We start from the raw sequence: 22,046 nt of genomic DNA on the forward strand, positions 1-22,046 counted from the left end.
TGTAACGTAACAAAAATTTATGTGTAAATTAATAACATGTTTGTCTTGTTGCGGGTTTGAGGACTTCGGATTTGGACCATGTATACCCGAGAAGTGGACATTTAAAATGGTGACTCGTCTAGAAAATTGGTCAAGAGTAGAAGTGAGGGCAGTGGTGCGGTTCCTGTGGGCCAAAAACACTACACCTGCTGACATTCATAGGCAGATTGTGGAGGTGTATGGGGAGGGGACAATTTCAAGGCAACATCTAGCGAAGTGGTGTCGTGCCTTCAAAGAAGGACGGACCAGTATTGTTAATGACAACTCTGGACACAGCGGTAGACCCAGTACCTTGATACACACCCACTAATTGTATCATTTTAAGTGTTTAATATGTTAATTGTCTATTATGATGTAATTTGTTTTGTTCAATTGGGTAGTCTTTTATGGTTATGGACTAACCTTAAAAACATTTGATTGTGGGTTGTGAAGTAAGAGATATTATGAATGTTGGTGGATAATGGAAGTGATTTTAAAAATGTGAATGTGTTAATTTGTGTAGTCAAGAAGTATTATGATCTTAATACAATTGTGTTTGTAATTAGAAGTTTAATTGTGAGTTCAAGTGTTATATATTAGCATTAACTGACATCTAAATATATTTTTGGTGTGCGAGAGTTAGCAAGGTTTATGTTAACATATCCTTATTTGATTTCCCACTACCTGAGGGCTTCAAAGTAGGCTGATAAGTCTCATACTCGCCGTCGAGGAATAAAAGCAAGTAGATCCATTGAGAATAATCCGCGGAACGTGACAGGTATAAACTTATCAAACTCGATAAATGTGTTTGAGTAGGGTATGCAGAAGCGTAATTTAAGAAGTGATCATCGTAAGTTAAAAATTGATACTTTAAGTTGCTGTTACAATAAAGAAAAAGCTGATGATGAAAAGGTCGAGTGCAACGATTGTAAAAGAAGCTTCCACTTACGTTGTGCTGGTTATCCTTTGCCAAAACCGCAGTATAAGGGGGAAGAATTGAAATGTCTTATTTGTAAAGAGAAGGGTAACAAAGGAAGTCCTTGTTTTTAACAGTTGTTTCAAACTCTGATGGAGAAAATGGAAATGGGAAGTAAGGAAGATAAAGAGGAACAGGAAAGGATAAGAAATTAACAAGAAAGGATCAGAAGAGAATATAAAGAGGAACTGGAAAGGACAAGAAATTAACAAGAAAGAATCAGAAATGAAGATAAAGAGGAACAGGAAAGAATCAGAAGAGAAGATAAAGAGGAACAGGAAAGAATCAGAAGAGAAGATAAAGAGGAACAGGAAATGATAAGAAATGAACAAGAAAGAATCAGAAGAGAAGGTAAAGAGGAACAGGTAAGGATAAGAAATGAACAAGAAAGAAACAGAAGAGAAGATGAAGAGGAAAAGGAAAGTATAAGAAATGAACAAGAAAGAAAAAGAAATGAAGATAAACAGGAACAGGTAAATCAGAAGATTAGATAAAGAGGAACAGGAAAGGATAAGAAATGAACAAGAAAGAATCAGAAGAGAAGATAAAGAGGAACAGGAAAGGATAAGAAATTAACAAGAAAGAAAAAGGAATGAAGAACGAGGAGAATTGATGAAGCTGCTCAGCCAAGGTAAGGAAGAATTATTATTTAGAATAGAAGAGGGGCGAAAGGAATGTAGAGAAATTAAGGAGACTCTGAGGAAGGAAATTGCGTGTTAGAGGCAGCAAGTAGCTGAATTAATACTAAAGCTGGAAGAAAAACAAAAGGAGGATTATGTAAAGTGGAACTTAGACTTGACAAATGAGAAAACCTCTAGAGAAGCTAAAGAGAAGGAAATGGAAAATGAAATTGAGAAATTGAGGGGAAGAATAGAGTGTTGAAATAATTCCAAGGCCAGAAGCAAGGCAGGGTTCCTCAGAATTACTTGTTAATTTAGAGCTAAATCAGAGAAGGCAAGAAAAGAAACTTGAAGAATTTACGAAGAAAGTCGCATCTGTAGATAGGCAGGTCGATCAACTACAGATGTTAATGGTAGGCTGTCGGGTTCTAGAACCTTCTCAAAATGGTGAAGCTGTATTTCAACCGGGAATGAAGGGTTCAACAATGAGAGGTGATTCCAAGGTGAAGTTGAGGAAATGGAATCGTTACTCGTCAAGTTCTTGCTCTACAGTTTCCTCTAGTTCTGAGGAAACTGAAACTAGGAAAATTACAAAGCCCAGGAAGAGACATAATAATGGAAAGTCTGAGAGATAGAGACAGGATGAGATATCTCGTGACAATGCCTATAGGAATAGGTCCTACAAATCTTTTCGCATGTCTGACGTTAACGCTCTTTCAGAGTTTACTGGAGAGATTAATACTGTCTCTGCTGAGAGGTATTTAAGAGCTAATAACATACCTGGATCTAATGAATGTCCCTATGATTTTTAGATTGAATTTATTGCCCTCTCTTATGGTAGGAAAGGCTAAGGCGTGGTTTGTTGCAAATAAGAAGAAGTGGAAGACTTTTGAACAATTTTGTGCTGTCTTTAGAAAACAATATGCCTCTGCTGATGCCAAGCAAAGGGAAATGCAGATGCTGAGAAACAAACGGTATTCGAGGAGCTGTGCCCTCTCACTTGAAGAATATTGCTGGGACACATATGGCTCTTATTGTAATCTTGTGGATAGCGTTGACCAAAGCGAAGCACTGAACTTTGTTATTAGTCAACTTCCGCTGCAAGTGCGTCAGTTGGTACTTACTCGCGATCTACGCAACATGGATCAACTTACCAGCTTCTTGGAAAGATATGAAGCCTCTGAGCAACTTGAGGGATGGAGGACAGAAAACCTGAGATTCGAGGACAGAAGAACCAACCAAGCTAGAGTTAGGCAATTGACGTTCTCCAGAAATCAACCCAATTCAGCGAAGGTGTCTGCTGGTAACGGAAGATCTGATAATGAGAACTTCAGTGTTAGCGCGCGACAAAGTAACAATCCTTCAGGAGAAGAAAATAGAAGCTGATTCTACAGAAGAAGGAACTGCGAGGGAATGCAGCGATCTTCTGGAGAAGAAAGAAGACCGCCATTCCGAAGAAGAAGTTCGTATGGTAATAATAATCTCTCCCCACATCACGATAACCGGTATAGAGGTAACTACAATTGGAGGAAGAAAGAAAGTGCTACACAGACGGAAGATTTCGATAGTGGAGAAACTAGTGTTAAACAATTAGATGTTACCACTTGGAATACGTCTGCCCTGTCCTACACTCCAAGAAACTGAGAAGCAGTTGAAGAGTTGAGTGGATGGCCTCAGAGTTTGAAAAGAAAATTTATTCCATTTTCATTTTGTTAATTTTTCTTTTTGTTTGTGGGAGGATGCCATGATACGCACCCACTAATTGTATCATTTTAAGTGTTTAATATGTTTAATATGTTAATTGTCTATTATGACGTAATTTGTTTTGTTCAATTGGGTAGTCTGTTATGGTTATGGACTAACCTTAAAAACATTTGATTGTGGGTTGTGAAGTGAGAGATATTATGAATGTTGGTGGAAAATGGAAGTGATTTTAAAAATGTGAATGTGTTAATTTGTGTAGTCAAGAAGTATTATGATCTTAATACAATTTTGTTTGTAATAAGAAGTTTAATTGTGAGTTCAAGTGTTATATATTAGCATTAACTGACATCTAAATATATTTTTGGTGTGCGAGAGTTAGCAAGGTTTACGTTAACATATCCTTATTTGATTTCCCACTACCTGAGGGCTTCAAAGTAGGCTGATAAGTCTCATACTCGCCGTCGAGGAATAAAAGCAAGTAGGTCCATTGAGAATAATCCGCGGAACGTGACAACCTCAACCACTGACATGAACTGTGCTCTTGTGGATGAGTGTATTCGTGAGAACAGAAGAGAACATTATGCTCAATATCAGCTGAGCTGGGACTACCATTTGGTTGGCTGGCCACCATTATCTGACATGTGATGATATCAAAAGAGCTGCCTCACGGTGGTTACGAGGATTTGACGCGGATTTCTGTGCAACTGGTATGGAAAACCTCATCTACCGTTGTGACAAGTGCTTGAACAAAAAAGGTGATTACATCGAGGACTAGTGTTGACTGCCCTCCATCATCAGGTGTGTTGATCTTCCAGCTATGTCTAACACATACGCCATAATAGGCCTTGTAACCTTTTTTTTCGATCATCCCTCGTACATTCCTTGAGTCTTCATCTGCTCTAATTCCCTCTTGGAATCTTCTTGCATCACCACAATACTATCTGGCTAATTCTATTGCTTCATCTCTTTCTACGTCCGGAGGTACATTTCTTCTTTCCATTTCTTCATTATGCATATTTTCTCTGTATTCTCTTTCGTTCTGTTCATATCTGTTCCTCCATCGCTGATTTCCTCCTCTTCCATATCTTTGGAAATTATTTTGGCCTCTAAAGTTTCTCCAAACTCCTCGATATCTATCATCATTTCTCTCTCCCTCTCTTCTGTAGAGTCCCTGTTCCTTTCATATCTTCCATTGTTTCTTCCTATGTTTCTTCTTTCTGTATCTGGTCTCTGGTTTCTGACTTCTATTCTTCTTACATCAAATTCCTGTCTCCTGAATTTTGGCTTTAAACGGCCTTCTATTTCTGAATGTTCCCTCTTTCCATAGAATCTTCCTTATCGTTCCATGAACTCTTGAGGTTTTGTTAGCACATCCTCCGTTCTTAAATATTCAATCAAATCATCCAATGCTTTTATCTTAACCGCTGCTACGAGTATAGCTCTTTGTATTCTTAACGGCAATGTTTGGACAACTTGTTTGACCAGCTCTTCTTCGCTGCATCCTTCCTTCAGATTTTTGAAATTTCTAAGGGTCTCCCACGTATGTTCTTCTAGGCTGTCGACTTTTAACCAATCTACATATCTTCTCTTCAATGCTTCTAGCTGCCTTTCTTTTATATCTTCACTGCAGTAGTAATTTAAGAATTTTCGGCTGAATTCTTTAAAATTTCTGAATTTGTGCTAATTCAGTTGATACCATACTGCTGCCGATCGCTCAAAATATGTCTCTATAACATTTAAAATCATTTGTTTGGGAATCCTCATAAGTCTGACATTTGTTGTTAGTTCCCTTAAAAACTTTCTGTGATATTTATCAGATATGTTCCCGTTGAATTTTGGAAGATGCTGCAGTTCTTGTGGCCTAGGTATCCTGGTCCTATAGTTCTCGTCCCTAGGGAATTCATTTTCCAATATATCTAACAGCCTTTCATTATTACTTCCCTCTTCACTACTCTTCCATTTCCTTTTCTTGTGTCATCCTGCTATTCTATATCTCTTACACTTCTCTTCTTCCTCCGTCGTCGATTCATCGCTTGAACCCTCTTCTCTCTGCTCTTTCTTGACATAAGTCTCTTCACTTTCTCAAAAACTAGGCTTTAAGTTTCCTTCTTTGACGAATAGCTTTCCTAACTTCCTTTCTACTTCTTCTACTTTTTTTCTGTCTTCTCTGTACTTGACACTGCACCATTTAATTTTCTTTCTGTTTTCTTTTCCTTCTTATCTGTTTTCATTGTAGCTTCCTTCAGTTTGGTTCTATTTTCCATGATTTCCTTTTCCACTATTAAAGTTCTTTCCTGAACTTCCTGAAGTTCTCGTGCCTTTTCTTCTCTCAGCCTCGACACTTCTCCCTCTATTCTTCTATTCATCTCTACATTTCTGTCATCTATCATCAATTTTGCCTCGTCTATCTCCTTCTCCACCAACTTCCTATTTTCTTTGCACGGGTTAGCTATTCTTGCATACATTTCTCTACTTTCGCTTCTTCCTTCTTCTATCATATTTGTCAGCTTTTTATTACTCTCTTCGAACCTGTTATCAAATTTCTCTTCTAATCTCCTATTATTTTCATCCATCTTTCTATTAATTTCCTCTAGTCTTTCTTTTAATTCTCTATTGTTCTCTTCTGCCTTTCTGTTACTTTCTTCAAACTTCTCCTTTAACTCTCTGTTCTTCTCTTCCATTCTTTCGGCATTGGCTTCCATTTGCATTGACATCCTTTGGAACAATTCTACTATGTTTGTTTCTTCTGTCTTCTTTTGTTTTTCTTTCGACTTTTCTTTCTTGCAATTCTTACATATGTAACGTTCTTCCCTTTTGCTTATTGATATATATTTTTCCTTTCTTATTCCTTCTCACATCCAGTGTCTTGTTTCCTTACATTTGGTACAGACAATAATTTCTTCCTTGTTTCCTTCCTCTCCACAACAACTAAAAGTTTCCTTTCTCTCTCCGTCATCCTTCATCGTAGCTTCTACGTTCTCATTTCCATCTTTATCCTTTTCCTCCATTTTCAATTATTCTTTCTCTCTTCGCTGTTTGGTTTCTAATTCTCTAGCCCGAAAGGTTGGTCGCCATTTATTTAATGCTACCTCTATTTGGTGCAAAGCGCATAAATCTTAATCTTAAACCTCAGCTAGCATATCATCAGGGTAGGGTTCTTGTAGAAAACGAAACCAGACAGGATGCCTTCCAATGGAGACGTTTAAACGAATAAATTATTTAAACACAGGTTACATGGAATCAGAATATTTACATGATAAGTTACGTTCTTCTATAATTCTTATTTACAGTCAATTTTCATTTCAATATGCTTTTTTATTATTTCTTTTGTTGATTTGTATATTCTTCTCTCTGGACTTTCTTCGTAAGAACGATCTGGATTTGGATTTCCTTCTTAATGGACTATCTGGATCTGGACTTCCTTCTTAATGGATGTTCTGGATCTGGACTTCCTTCTTAATGGATGTTCTGGATCTGGACTTCCTTCTTCTTAATGGACGTTCTGGATCTGGAATTCCTTCTTGTCTTCTTTGTACACTTCCCTCTGGATTTCCATTTATTTATGTTTTTGACGATTTAATGAATTCCTTTATCTTTTTTACAGTTTTTTCCTATAAGCTTTGGGAATTATACAATATCCTCCCTTGCGGCTGTGATTGAAACGTGCCAACACTAACTGATGTAATATGCCAGGTCCCATGCAAGCAGCATGACTTTTCCTTTGCCAAAGAGAGTAGGATGCACTTGGTGTGTTCTTTTAGTTATAGCTGCAACCCTCCCTCCTCTCGTCTCCCCATGCACATCCATGAATGTCCTGCTTTTTGTATCAGAAAATCTGGTCAGCCTAGAACACGTCAAAAATTACTATCAGCCCCAAACCAAACACTTCTAACTTGACATAAAATTTTAACTAATGTTGTGGAATGTCTTTTTGGGTGCTACATTTACTTACACAAAGCTTTGAGGCTATTGTGCTTCACACTGGGGTAACAGACACTAAATTTTGCAGTGTTTCGTGTCCAATATTTTTCCAGGCATCTTCTAAACACTGCCACAAACTTTGAACATTCGTTAGCGCCATCATACGAACCTTTCTGTCCAACTCGTCCCACAGTTTCTCAATCGGGTTGAGATTGGGTGATTGTGGAGGCCACAACATCACTTTGAGAATTTTTTGCCTCTCCTTTGTTTTTAAATAATTCAAACACAGTTTGGACGTGTGTTTTGGGTCATTGTCCTGTTGAAATATAAATACCTTTCCAATAGTCTTCGTTCCAGATTACACTGCATGACGTTCTAAGATATTATGGTCCATGTTTTTGTCCACAGTTGACTTTATTTGCACCAAATATCCAACTTTTCCTCCTCCAAAACCACCCCAGACCATGACTTTACCTCCTCCATGTTTAGTAGTGTGACTCAAACAACTGTCAAGCATTCGTTCTCTGACCTTTCTTCGAACGTATAATTGTCTTTTTGTTCCAAACAATTCAAACTTTGATTCATCAGTCCATAACACTTTGTTCCACTGTCTTAATGTCTATGTTTGATGTATCAGCCCACTTCAGACGTTTCACTTTATTTTGAGGCCGCAAGAAAGGTTTTCGACAGGATATTCGACCATTTAAACTTAAGCTACGCAGTCGCCTCTTAACTGTATCAACCAAAATCGGAGTTTTTCTAATTCTGTTTGTCTTCTAAAATTGCAGTTGCTGGAAGTCTTCGATTTCGCTTGCTCATGACGATAATATGTTTATCTTCCATTCTTGTTGTGCTTTTGGACTGTCCAGAACGTTTCTTCGTCATATTTGTCCCTGTTGCTTTCAGACGAGCTAACGTATATGTAACACTTCTCCTTGGAATATTCAAACGTTTTGCAATTTTCGCATGAGTATAACCTTCTTCTGATAAAATTTGTATTTTACCACGAAATTCTTGTGAATATTCGTGTCTTTTCTTCATTTCGTGAATATTATATTATTTCACCTGCAATAAGAAAGATATAATTGAGAATCATCTATTAAAATTACAAATTGTACATTAAATGTAAATTAATGTTAAGTATATCTTTAAAAAATAGTAATAGAACATATTCGTCAATACACACACCGAAATTTGATATGAAACAAGGAATAAGTGTCTGTGTTTTCATATAAAATACGATTGTGTATGCTCCGAATTAAAATGTAGGCTATTCTAACTTGTTGATATACATCAAAGACATTCCAGAATAGAGTCACAACTGATATTTATTTGAGTTTCAAAACATAAATCACAGATAATGACTTTGGGCAAAATCTTTTGCATGCTAGTGTATGTTAACATATTCTGTTTTAAAATATTTGTCTAACAGTTTGGTTTTATACTCTTCTTGAGGAGGGTGTAATAGTTAATGCTGTTGCTTTGTGAGTTTTCAGGGTTGCATTCCCTGAGGAGGCACATACTTTGGTATATCCAACAATCAGACTACCGGGGGAGGGGTACAAAATATGTCATAGCCAGTGCTTCTTTTTCTGGCAGTCAACAACGGTACTCCATACTGGCACCTTATTATAGTTGAAGACTAATAAGATTTTATTCTAACAAGAGAAATGCCAGAGGTCCTGAGTTCAAATCCCAGCCTGGATTCTTTGTATTTCCCTTCATGAATTTCACATATCATTCATTCTAATCTTCGCGATTAGCCAAATGTGGCAGAAAAGAGAAGTAAAATAACCCCAATCAATCAATGAAACAAACAAGTAAAATGCATGTTTGTGTGTTTATACTTGGATGCATAATCGTTTATGAACATAACACAATATTGAGTAGTTGTTATGATGGAACACGTTAATAAGCAACACAGTAACATAAAAAATAAATTTAAATAGTACTGGAATCATTCTTCTCAGGAAAAGAAAAATAACTTTTTTACAGTACCGGTACGACTTTTAGTTTTATTTTTAGTTTATTACTTTCTTCCCCCCTGCAATGAACTCAAATTTAAGAATGTTAAAGTATATGTTTTTCAAGATGCAGCACATTCTTAGTAAATATTATTAATGAATATTCAATTCTGAACTTCAGTTCATGAAACAAATTATTTTGTGAATGCAGTGTTGTGACTATGTTGGAATGAATGTATGCTACAAATACATTTTTTATCTCATTTATTTCATATGCCATAGACCAGGGATACCAGAACTTTTTCATTTCACAGCACCCTCGCTGTTTCAAAATTTTTCAGTGGTGCCCAAGTCAGAATGTAGACCTACCTAACATTTGCAATGCTCAGTTAGTGTGGTCAGGTTCCTTGCCTTAAGTTAAAAAATAAACTCATGTTTCAAATTCAGAAACATTTTACATGAAAAAGTACTAAATAAACACACATTTTGATCAATCATATTCATTTTCATAACAATCACAGTCACTTCAGTGAAAATATTGGAACATTTCATGGCACCCCTGTAAGCCAGCTACAGTGCCCCAGGGCACCACGGTGCATGCTTTGGTAACCACTGCCATAGACCATTAAATAATCCAAAAATATTATTGCAACACAATGTTTTAAATCTGGTTCAATACAGTATGTTCACAGTTTATTACAGTTGTGTTTTCCCATTATTTTTCTGAATGTTTCAAGCATAAATACCTCCTCTGTGTATTAACCATGCCAAATTATAATTTTGTCATATTTTATTGTCTGGCTGATTTCGTCCAAATATCTTATACATCTTCCAAAATATGTGACTGCTATGAGAATGGCAGTTCCCATGGTCAAAACATTGGTGACCCTCAATTTGGTCCCCAATGCACCCCAAACATGCACTATATTTCAAAACATTTATTGTCAAACTATAGCTTAAGTGATGCCCTAATATTCTTAAGAGTTTATTTTCTTAATCTCCAAAAATGTAATTTAGGGATTTGAAAGTGTTATCATAATTTGGAATCTATCTCAGCATATGAAAAATGATTTTTTTATCTAAAATCTTGAAATGCTTTGAACAAATGCTATTGCAAAACAAAATCATTTCCGAGGTGTATCTTATTATTATTGATTTCAGGTAAAAACCTCTCAATTTGCTGCACCTATCATGGTCTCAAAATTTGTGACTTACCCCCATCCTTCCTAAAATACACACTGTATTACAGACTTTTTATTAAAAACTTAAAACTCAAGTGATGCCCTAACATTGCTGAGACTTGTGTTTCTTAATCTACGAAAATATAACCTAGTCAAATATGAGCATAATTTAAAGTTCTTGCAAGACATGCTAAACCGGTCTGTTGTCTACTATCTTTGAACAAGATGATAATTTTTTCCTCATATACAATGTGAGACCAATCCTTCAAGTTAACTTGCAACTCAAGAGCTTTGCATTTATGTCAGTTATCATAAATACAACGTTTGTGATTCTCCCACCACTCTGCAAAATTGCGGACCAATGAAATCTCTAAAATGACTCAGTTTAATTCCTTATACTCTGAAAATGTATTCTTGACCATTTTGGAAAAAAAAAACAACATTGTAGAGCACTGCATAGAGCCTCCAACATGGGGCAAAATAAGTTTTTCATCCACCATCTTGAAACAAATTGTCCAATTTTGCTCACAAGTTTTCTAGCTCCAGAATTTTTTTTACCTAAATGATTCTAAATTTACAGCAGTTATAATGGGCACTAAATAGATTACTTAACCCTCTCTGCCCATCCACCCTAACTCATGCTCCTATATATTTTGATAATTTTATTGTCAAATTATAGTGCAAGTACATAATGCTCCTGTAAGTTTTGTACACAAAGCTGAAATTGTTTTATATTATGAAAGTGTATGACTTACATGGGTATTGAGCTCCTAACCAGACATAAATAACATTTATCCACCATAGGCAAGCAACCCATTAGGATGAGAAATGAGAAAAATCATTTAAAGAGTGTACTGATTTAGTTATGCCACAATTAATGACATTTCAATCAAATGTACTCAATTCTTCCTTGTAATGCTTGAACATCCAAAAAATTATTTTATCAATTGATCATCACAGTTGTTATTAATTGTGCGATTCCATGTTCTTCTGTGAGGCTATCAATGTATGCTCTGAAACACGTAACTCTAGCCTTTACTTGTCCCCGCTTAACGATAAGCTCTTTCAGTCTGTCTGCATTCATTGTTGCTATTGAGAAATTCAAACTGTTTTGTCATGACACGGATGCACTGGAAATGTTCGTTGCACTATTGAAAGTTCACTTACACTTCACTGAACACTAACACAGAGTAACACATAAGGTGTGAGGATGTAATTGAATAGGAAATTGACGAAACTTGCATGCACTCACTACCTACCTTGTTGTTGCTGCTGCGATGCGACGGTTAACATCCATGGTGTGCTCAATCTCGCTGCATCTGGATTTGGAGAACCAATGTTGCAGTTCCGGACTGTTGTGCATCTGTACTGCCAAGATTATGATAAAAACACTTGCATACTGATTATACGTTTCTTTATTGTATATAAAGCATGAGCAAACTGTAAATATACATAAAAATACATGAAAGTACACTGCGTTGTGAACAACTATCCTTTGTATGTCTGCTGCCCTCTCGATGATCTATTGTTGTTGTTAATATTTAATGCCAAGAGATGGCGCTGGTTGGCTTTTTACACACTGTTTTGCGATTGCTGGAACAACCTTCTCACTTCCTCCCCTTCACTTGCACATAAAGTTTTTTACAACAACAAATCACTCACTGACAATGCTTAACAGAACTTTAACAAAACTTCTATTAGCTTGGCAACAATTAATTTCAGAATTTACCATCCAGCCGCAGTAGCTCAATTGTTAGGGTGTCCGCTCCCCCACGGGGGAGAACTGGGATTCTTCCACCTGTTCAAGCGGCTCCGGCACCCACTCAGCATCATGCAAAGTGGGTACCTGGAGGAAACTTAAGGCGTAAAGCTGGTCAGGGGCACATCACATCACCCCCCAGCTGCCCGACTATATCTTTTCCCACTATTTTGGCTGATGTTCACAGATTTACAGCCTGACTCAGTGTCATTTGCAAATAAAAAATTCATAGCGTTCCATTACACACAATCACAAATGGTTAAAAAATCATTAAGCTGATGCTTTTCATCAACAATTGATGGTACATACATAAATATGTGGTACTTTGATAAAATGTGATGCCATTATTTTCTTTCTCTAATTGATCAAATGTACACGCTGATGCCATCTCTTGATCAATTTTACAGCCTTCTTTGTATGTTGTTTCCTCTCATCATGTGAAAGAGTGTGCCAAAGAAAACTGGTATAGTAGCAAATATTATGTACTTATAGTATAACCTTATTACTTCCATTATTTAGAGGCTAAGACTACCACTCCAAACGAAAAGCAAGAAAAGAAGAAGAAAAAATCAAAAAATGCTAAAACTGAACAAAAGGTGCACAATGGCCCAAGGCATTCAGAAGAGAATGGGACAACTGAGTCACTAAAAACTGCTAAGCCTCCAGCAGAAAGCAGCCCCACTCCTAGCAAACGGACAAAGACTATTTCAAGGAGATCAACAACTGGTATGTATTTTTGTTTTTTCTTGTCTCAAAGTGTATCTATAATCCATGTGCATTTAATCTATTTTCAACGCCGAAATATGGGGCTCCAACTGGGAATGTGATTTGGAACCTCTCACCTCAAAAGGGAAAGCACTAGCTGTTTGGCTACTCAGGAACCCTAAGTGCATATCTGCAAACCACAATCTTATTGAGATGTGTAAGGTATATAAGTATTTTCATACATAGAATTTTCAGCAAATTGCTCTACCACTAAGCTACCAAGCAAGCCTGCTTTTTCTCTGCTGCTGTTTTACCTCCGTGGTATCCTCTCTGCTAGTGCTACCGCAAAGAGATATGTTGCCTTTGAAACACTGTAGACATCGACATTGCCTGGTTCCTCCCAGCATAGAGATGTAAGTTCATTAAATTAGGCACACACAGGTGGTAGAGCAATGGGACTGTATGCCAGAGACCAAAGTTCAAGTCCTGGTCGAGCCTGCATTTTTTTTGCTGAAAATTATATGTAGCACATCTCCTGTGTGTGCCTAATTTAATGAAGTATTTTCATGTTTCTATGTTAGAGTTTTGGACTGTAATGGTATCAAAATAAAATAATAAAAAAATCTTAACACCCATTTTTTATCTCTTAGGGGTTGAATTTCCAAACATTCATTCTTAATGGCTGCTTATGTCATAAAAGGAAGACACCCTTAAATTTTTAGGTTTGTAGTTCCAGGGGCTTGGGCTGTGTATTGAGTCACTGAGTGAGGATCAACACTTCTATGGTATTAGGATTACAGTAACTACGTATCTAGTTAAGGCGATGGGGGACAATTAAAAACTTGCCGAGGTTTACACTCGTTGGAAACACTGCACAAGAGGCGGGTCGTTCGAAGAGCACGCCAAGTCCATAGCTGCCTCCCTCGTCCACTTAGCGGCAATATAATTTATGACTGTTGATGGGAGCGAGGAACACCCAAACCCTCGGTCAACTTTTTTGCAATATGAGAGTTGCTGTGGCGTCTGGAAAGAACAAACCAGATGGGAGAGAACTTCTCCCCCTGAGATATCTGGAACAAGTTCATGAAATTTAAGTTTTGAATTTGTATTGACATTTCTAGACTTTCGTTTTCGGGATCTAGAAAGTGCAGAAATCATTTACGGAAGTCGGAAACTGACATTGACAATACACGCGACGGTATTTTCAATTACTTTTTTTTCGCTGCAGTATCTTTCGGCGCGTAAAATCATGCATCAGGGATACCATGAAGGAGAGCAGAGAAAGTGATCTCTATATGTTTTTATTTTCTCGATTATTTTATAATGATAGTGGACTCAAATATGAACTTGTCAACAATGCCAAAGTATTATGAATTCAATTAGAATTTTATGATCTGTAAAATAATTAGGGCTGAGCCGATACCACTTTGAACCGATACCGATGCTGATACCCTCACCGATAACGATACTCTCACCGATACCGATACTTGAAAATTGCAATAATTAAAATTTGTTCAAAATATTGATCAATATTGGTGTGTAAATATTCTTCTCCAATTATATGTATCGATTTACCAAGAAATTTGCTTTATAATATTCAAGAATATCATCAGAATATTAAAATATATATTATGTCATAGAAATATAGTTTGTCTTGCAAAATTGGTGAAAAGAAAGTTTGACTTTTGCATAATTTCCAGGATAATTAGACTCTACGAAAGGGTTGCGCGGCATTTTTGCGGAGCTCGTGAAGGACCAAAATGCCGGGAAAGTGTCGGCTGATATCGGTGGAAGAATTCCAACCGATACTTTCTGATACCGATATCACTGGTATCGGCCGATACCGATACATCGGCATCGCTATCAGCTCAGCCCTAATAATAATAATATAGGTAATATATATTTTCCTAATGACTAAAGATGAAGACATGCCTCACCTTCCTGCAGACAAAAATTCTTCGGGCGCCCTAGGTCGTCAGAGGAATGAAATGAATTCACTTTACTCCCATTTTTATGTGATAAATTAAATAATAATGTATTTATGTTTTTGGGTATTTTTCAAACACCATAGCCTACATTACAGTTTACCAAAGTCTCCAATGGGGGTCATTATCGAACAGTAGGTATCTGTCTCGTCTCGATTTTACAAAGTTTGTCTTGTTCTCGGCCCTGTCATTACAATTTAGAATATTGAGATGTAACAAACTTGTACCAATCCCTTCGAGTTCTGAGGTCTAGCGCGACTTTGGTTTAGGTTAATTTCTCGAAGGCCACACATTCTGATTGACCAGCTATCCAACGAGACGAGAGTGTCGAACAGTAGGTCTCGGTGTTTTCAGTCTTTAGAGAAGCACGTCTCAACGTTGGTCTCGTCTTTTGGAAGTCAAGGCAAAGTTCCCCGTGCATGTAGGACCGTGCAGAGGAGGCACATTTAGTGGATGTGGGGTATAGGGCCCCACGTATTCTCGATCTCGACCGCTTTGGAGGTGATGTTATCAGCACCACTCTCCGACCGCCTTCACCTCCCACGGTTTCCTCCAGGTAACCACTGATTTGAGGCTGGGTGAAAACCGGAGCCGTTTTAAAAGTGGGGACAAGGCCGGAAAAATTCCAACCTTAATCGAATCCGGGTATCTCGCGTGGCAGTCAGATACCATACCGACTAGTTGCAAAAACCTGCCCTTCAGTCAACCGGTAAACTATCGTTTTCTACCGAAGTTTCCTGGCTTTCTGCCACATTGCTGATTTGAAAATCTCAATCTAAAAATGTGACCCATAAAGAGCATCCGAAAAGTAAAAAAAAGACGCCAAATGAGAAAAGGTTACACACACACACACACACACAGAGAGAGAGAGAGAGAGATAGAGAAATGTGTGTGCGAGCATACAACCATTATATACACACATACAGGTTGGGTCAAAAGTCGCAATACATAGGAAAAAAAAATGCTTTTAAGTTTCCATATTTATTTATTCTTTAACGTGTTCATTTCTAATGGTTGTTCATCAAGAGTGGGAGAAACGTATTGCAAACCAGTGATAATGACGTAGAGCATATTATATAAACACGTTGTTTCTTAACACAACATATTTATTTATTTATGATTACTTTTTCCCTCTGTTTTTGTTATTATTATCCCATTTAACCACAAAATATAATGCTATTATTAATAGGAGTAATAACTATACTCCTTACAATAATTCAATGTGTTTGTATATATATATATTATACCAGTGGCGGCTATTATATTAGGGAGGCGTTGAGGGCAGTTGCCCCCTACTTTTTGTCCCCGCACTATGGCCTCTTATTTATCAAGAGAAAATAAGCTGTCCTTCCCTCCTAGTTTTGGCACCCAATCGCCTCTTCTGTATATAACCATATAACCAGAACATTTTGAACGGCACATATATTCTTGTTCTAGAAATCGAGATTTGTGCATATTGCATGATCTAGGGCTCACGTACATTATACCATGAAGGTCTCCGCAATAATATTTCCTTCGGAAAATAGATCAAAATACAGGGTCATCCGTTTGAGATGTCAGAAAAGTAAACCTTTATACACAAGAGGTTAATGTACGTATCTCTGAGCAGCTTGTTGTAATATAAGCAGAAAGGATGTAAGTTTCGAATGAGTTGAGGTTTACTGACTTCAGCTGCGTGGCGGCAGTAGCATGCATGTAATACTGGAAAATTTCGCATACCATACGACACACTGTGTGTGCTGTTGTGACGTGATCACCACCTTTGTTATCATACACATTAGCGCCGCCATGTGGCCGAAGTCTGTAAACCTCCACTCATTCGAAACTTACATCCTTTGTGCTTATATTACAACAAGCTGCTCAGAGATACGTACATTAACCTCTTGTGTATAAAGGTTTACTTTTCTGACATCTCAAACGGATGACCCTGTATTATATTATTTACTATTATTATTATTAACTACTATTTGTCACAACACAATTTACTGCAAACTAAAACCATGTGTCAGGTTAAAAAAATAAAGATGTAAGTAATTACGTTCAATTTCACAGATAATCACGCAAACCGCACACACACACACAAATATTCATACATAATTTGTCTGTGTAACATATTCAACACGTAATTACTAGAAAGTATAATAATATCATGGCTGAGGTTGAACATTAGGAAAATGAAAAAAACAACATAAGTAATGCTAAAAATCTATTGAAATGGACAGATATACAATACATCATTGTTATGAAAAATTTACAATAACTTTGAAAGTGAGTTATTATTCTCTTTCGAAGCAAAAAAAAACTGTTCGAATCAACATGTACAACTGTTTTAAGTGACCGAAACAAATACAGATACTTTTTTTCTCTTACGAACATTGACATTTTTGGCAACACAATATGGCAATTTTATGCAGAATACATAAACTAACAGTACTAACAAAACTTCTCTGTAGCAATTTACTTGAAACCCACACATGTTTATTCAAGATATTTTAAAGACCTTCACCTTCATTGACAATTTTCATGGAAATTGAAATTTGCACATCCTTTACATAAAATCAGGCGATTACTATATCAACTGTGAAACTTTGTCAGAATGTTCTGCGAAAATATGCAAGAAGATATGCTTAGTACGTATATTTAGGACTAACCATTAGATTTTTGATTTGAATTCACCAGGTTATGAGTCAGAAATATGAAGAAACATTCTATCATATATCATAACTACATATTCTATTATGAAGAGCGTGAAACGTCACGTGGAGTGAGGATACAAAAGTAAATATTGTGAACATATGATACTTTGGGTCAAATAGGCTAAAGGCTAAATATCCTGCTTATATTGAAGCGAAAATACAACAAGCGGCATAGTAGGCCAACTGCTTCCTATTTTGATCAATCGGCTTGTTTTACAGCGAATTAAAAAGAGATAACCAAGAAAGCAGAGGACACGCTTTGCCTCAATAGCAGCACAATGGATATTCAACTTGACGTCATCACGCAGTGCACTTTGGGAAGAAACACTAGGTAAAAGTTCTGATTTGTATGTGCCAAAAGCTCACCGATAGAGTAGCCGTAACCCATAGAGATGTGTCCATTTGTTTGTTCATAAATAGATTTACACTGTCCATTGTAAAACACATGAAGTTGAAGGAGAAATTTGGAAAACAAAACTGTGGGTACCAACATGAGTACAGTTTATTTCTTTAAAAGCACTATGTAAAATACCAGAAAAATTGTGAAAAAAAAATGTGCACATATATCTTTGTGGGTCACGGTATCAACCGGGGTGTGAAATCGTTTCCTGGTACCAAGTTTTTTATTTTTATTTGCTTTATTTTACTTCGCTTTTTGTATTTTGGCTAATTTGCGAAGATGGAGATGAGTGATGACATGATGAAATTGATGAATGGACACTCATAAAGATCCATGCCCAGGCCTGGATTCGAAACCGGGACCCCTAGCGTCGTAGGGCGATGTGCTAACCACTCCGCCATGGGGGCCGGCACCTAGTACTAAGTAAAATAATCATAGCATTTCATTAAACTCGGATAATTTCCAAGGTATTTCCACGATTAAAAATGAATTTTAAGAAACAGTTGTATGCTTGAAAGTAGAACACTTAATGTAAAATTATGAAATGTTGCAAATTCATTGTGAAATTGACATTTCTACTTATCTTCCTAAATATAAGGGCCTTTCAAAATTATCCGAATATTTTTCTTTAGAAAATTTTAAAAAACATGAAAATTAAATAACATGATTTCATTTCACACCCTCGCACCAATAAATCATCGTTCTGGAAGCATAGATGTCCCAAAGCTTAAAATACATTCTACGGAAACGGCAAAATTTCAATGAGGAGAAAAACAGGTTTTAGTACACACATAAGTTAGTTCAAACGTTTTTGTGGCCACTGAATTCAAATCCATGAAGAATTGCATAATTGTAATCATTCCAGGCATTTCCTGCATTTTACCCATAATTTTCCAGTTGTATTCAGGTACGTAGCTACTCCCTGCTGTCTGCTTTTCTTTTTCTTCCCTTTCTACTTTCCAGAGTTTCCTGGGCCTCCTTGACAAACCTGGGCTCGCGAATCCCACCTATATTATAGCGCGGACTTGCGAGCTCAGGTAGCAGACAACAGTGGTAAAAGCGATGGAGCTTTGTGTACATCACACTATTCCAAAACGTATCATCCCTCACAATTCTTTCTATCGAGGTCCCCTTCGGAGTCCAAATAACAAAATCGCACCACTGTCTTCTTGTGATGTGAAGTTGTCCTTGGATCTGATAGTAATAATTGTGCGAGACTTTCAAGTGCAGTTGATTTCCAGGATCAACTACACTACAAAATTGCTTCAGACACCGGGCAGTCTCAACAGGTGTCATATTTCTGGCACTGAAAGGACATTTCACCTCCAAAACACCTTCAGTTGACACAAGACCATCGGGAGTAGCAGCCAGGAAAGGGAGCTCCTCGTCAATAATCAAACCACATTTGATTACTGACGAGTTGGTTTGAGCTTCATACTGTGCAATGGCCACCGGCTCATTGGCTATCCCAAACCTGATGGCGGGAGAACATTGGACAGGTTCGGGATAAAGAAGTCTTGAAACTGTAGCTCTGCAAGGCGTCGAATCTCTCATCTTAGAAACAGCACCAAAGTTGGAAGCAGTGAGCCTTACCTTTCTTTCTTCCCGCCATAATCCATGAGCAGACTCACTGCCTCCACTTTGGTCACGGGTCGCCTCTTCTATTTCCTTTCTCTGGTCAGCTGTAACCTGTACTTTGTTACTCACAAACTCCTCACCCAGAAGTTGCAGTTCCTCAGAACTTACATCCGGTTGAGTCGCTTCGGGACCATAGTACTTGTCCCCGTCAGGCTTAGGTGCTTCCTTTGTTTTGGGGCGAAATGTTGTTCTGCCTGGATTCTGAAACAACCTCTGCCTACACTTTGCCTGGCGCTGAAAAGTCTTGTCGCACAAGCGTTTCACCACCTGGTTAGGACTGTTGGTGGTGATCGCCTTCCACGTCCGTTCGTGCCACTTGCCCCCGTGCTGGAAGCTAAGTGCGGCCGCGTGGCACCTAAGAGTGTAGGAGCCCTGCTGCGATCGGTTCACTTGCTTCCCTCCAATGAACTTTGCAACTCGTGACATGTATGACTCCGCAAGATTGGAAGTGCAGTTCCTAGCAAGCGAGTCCACTTTTCCAAGTACGCGTGCTATCGCTTGTCGGATACCCACTAGCAATCCCGGTGGAAGTTGTATTAGCAGAAGGGGGGCAAATTTCTTCCCGGCGTTCTTGCAGAACTCAGGTTTGCACTGACTATGGTCTCCAAATACATGATCAGGTACGTTCCTGAGATCTGCAACGAGACCTTCTTTATTTCCAGTATTCCTGGAAATTGCGGGGTAGCTGTAGCAGATAGGCAGAAATTTAACATTACGCATATGGGAGAATTACTTTACTGGTTCTCTTGGGAATATCAAACTTCCGATGGCGGAAAAAAACATATGATGTGGTAGAGGATCCATTGAAGATTACATTTTCAAATGGAAAATACAAAACTCCCATTGGTTTAGCCGTAACTTGAATTTAAAGTTGCTCCTCCATAAGGAATACATGGGATTCTGTAAATACTAATTCATCATATTTTTCAAAGACCGTATAAGGCGTAATAATCAACTTAAGAAACCGCTTCCACTTGCCAAATGGGGAGAAATTCATACTCTTCATTTCTGGCGGAGATCTTTTTAGTAGCATTGCTCATTCCGACGATATTGGAATAAATGCATGCCTAGTGCGTTATTGTCTCTCCTCCCCTTAAGTATGTGTAAGGGAAATAATCTTACAGAAGTTTAATTAGAAACTTTGTATTATCACAATGGCCACCTACGGTTCAACACAGTTGTTTTCTTGTTTTGAACTTACCGGGCTTTTTTTTTTAAACATGTTTTAAAAATACATGAAAGTACACTGCGTTGTGAACAACTATCCTTTGTATGTCTGCTGCCCTCTCGATGATCTATTATTGTTGTTAATATTTAATGCCAAGAGATGGTGCTGGTTGGCTTTTTACACACTGTTTTGCGATTGCTGGAACAACCTTGTTCACTGCAAAGTACAACACAGGAACAAGAATGTGCGCTCATCACAGGTTCGAATACCGGCCTGGATTGTTCATATGAGGTCCCTTCAACAATTTCACCATATCATCACTCATCTAATGATGTCTAATTTGTTTGTGTTTGTCTTGTGTAGTAGTTGTGGTGTGTAGTTTGTTTATATTGTGTTATAGTTGGGATGTGTTTGTGTGTGTCTTGTGTAGTAGTTGTGCTGTCAAATGCGTTTGTGTTCGTCTTGTGTAGTAATTGTGCTGTCTAATGTGTTTGTGTTTGTCTTCTGTAGTAGTTCCTCCATTCATATTGAGGGTAGGCGTAGAGCTGACAACTCTGCACTGTAAAAAAAAAAAAATGTCAAGAAACAGCAATATAAGGCCATGGATGTTCCCAAGGTAAAATATTCCGGAGGTAAAATAGTCCCCCGTTCGGATCTCCGGGTGGGGACTACTTTGGGAGGTCCCTGGACTAAGGATAAGATCTACGTTAGGAATAAGGATATTAAATTAGGCACCTGGAATCTTCTGAGCCTTTACCGGCCTGGGGCATTTCAGTGTACAGTTAATGAGATAGTTAGGTATAAATTAGATGTAGTAGCTGTCCAGGAAGTTAGGTGGCCAGGAGAAGGGAATTGTAAAACTAAAAATTATACTTTTTTCTTTGGTGGTACTGAAAATCATAATTTTGGAACAGGCTTTTTCATAAATAATAGAATTATCTCGGCTCTTAAAACAGTAGAATTTATTAATGATAGGATATCATATGCAGTTTTACAGGGTAGGTGGTGTAAAATTATTTTAATAAAAATACATGCACCAACGGAAGATAAAGATGATAATACTAAAGGTGATTTTTATACAAAGTTAGAACAGGTCTTGTGATAAATTTTCTCAGTATGATATGAAAATTCTGTTAGGTGACGGTAATGCACAGATTGGCAAAGAAGAGACATTTAAACCCACGATTGTATTCATGAATTAAGTAATGATATTGGTATAAGATTGATTACTTTTGCAACCTCAAAGAATTTAATTGTGAAAAGTACCACTTTTAAACATAAAGATATCCATAAATATACCTGGTCTTCTCC

The 22,046-nt window shown here is 37.5% G+C and overlaps 1 protein-coding gene across 1 annotated transcript in view; it reads left to right on the plus strand.

Moving 5' to 3' along the window:
- LOC145981813 (uncharacterized) overlaps positions 1–22,046 on the plus strand; it is a 34,970-nt gene that overhangs the window by 7,245 nt on the left and 5,679 nt on the right. The window contains exon 2 of the mRNA XM_083115242.1: positions 12,663–12,869. Within this exon, the coding sequence (XP_082971368.1) occupies positions 12,663–12,869 (207 nt within the window). The remainder of the gene's footprint in view (positions 1–12,662; positions 12,870–22,046) is intronic.

This window comes from Lepisma saccharinum, chromosome 30 (genome assembly GCF_977018435.1).
Source record: "Lepisma saccharinum chromosome 30, izLepSacc3.1, whole genome shotgun sequence".
Lineage (NCBI taxonomy): Eukaryota > Metazoa > Arthropoda > Insecta > Zygentoma > Lepismatidae > Lepisma > Lepisma saccharinum.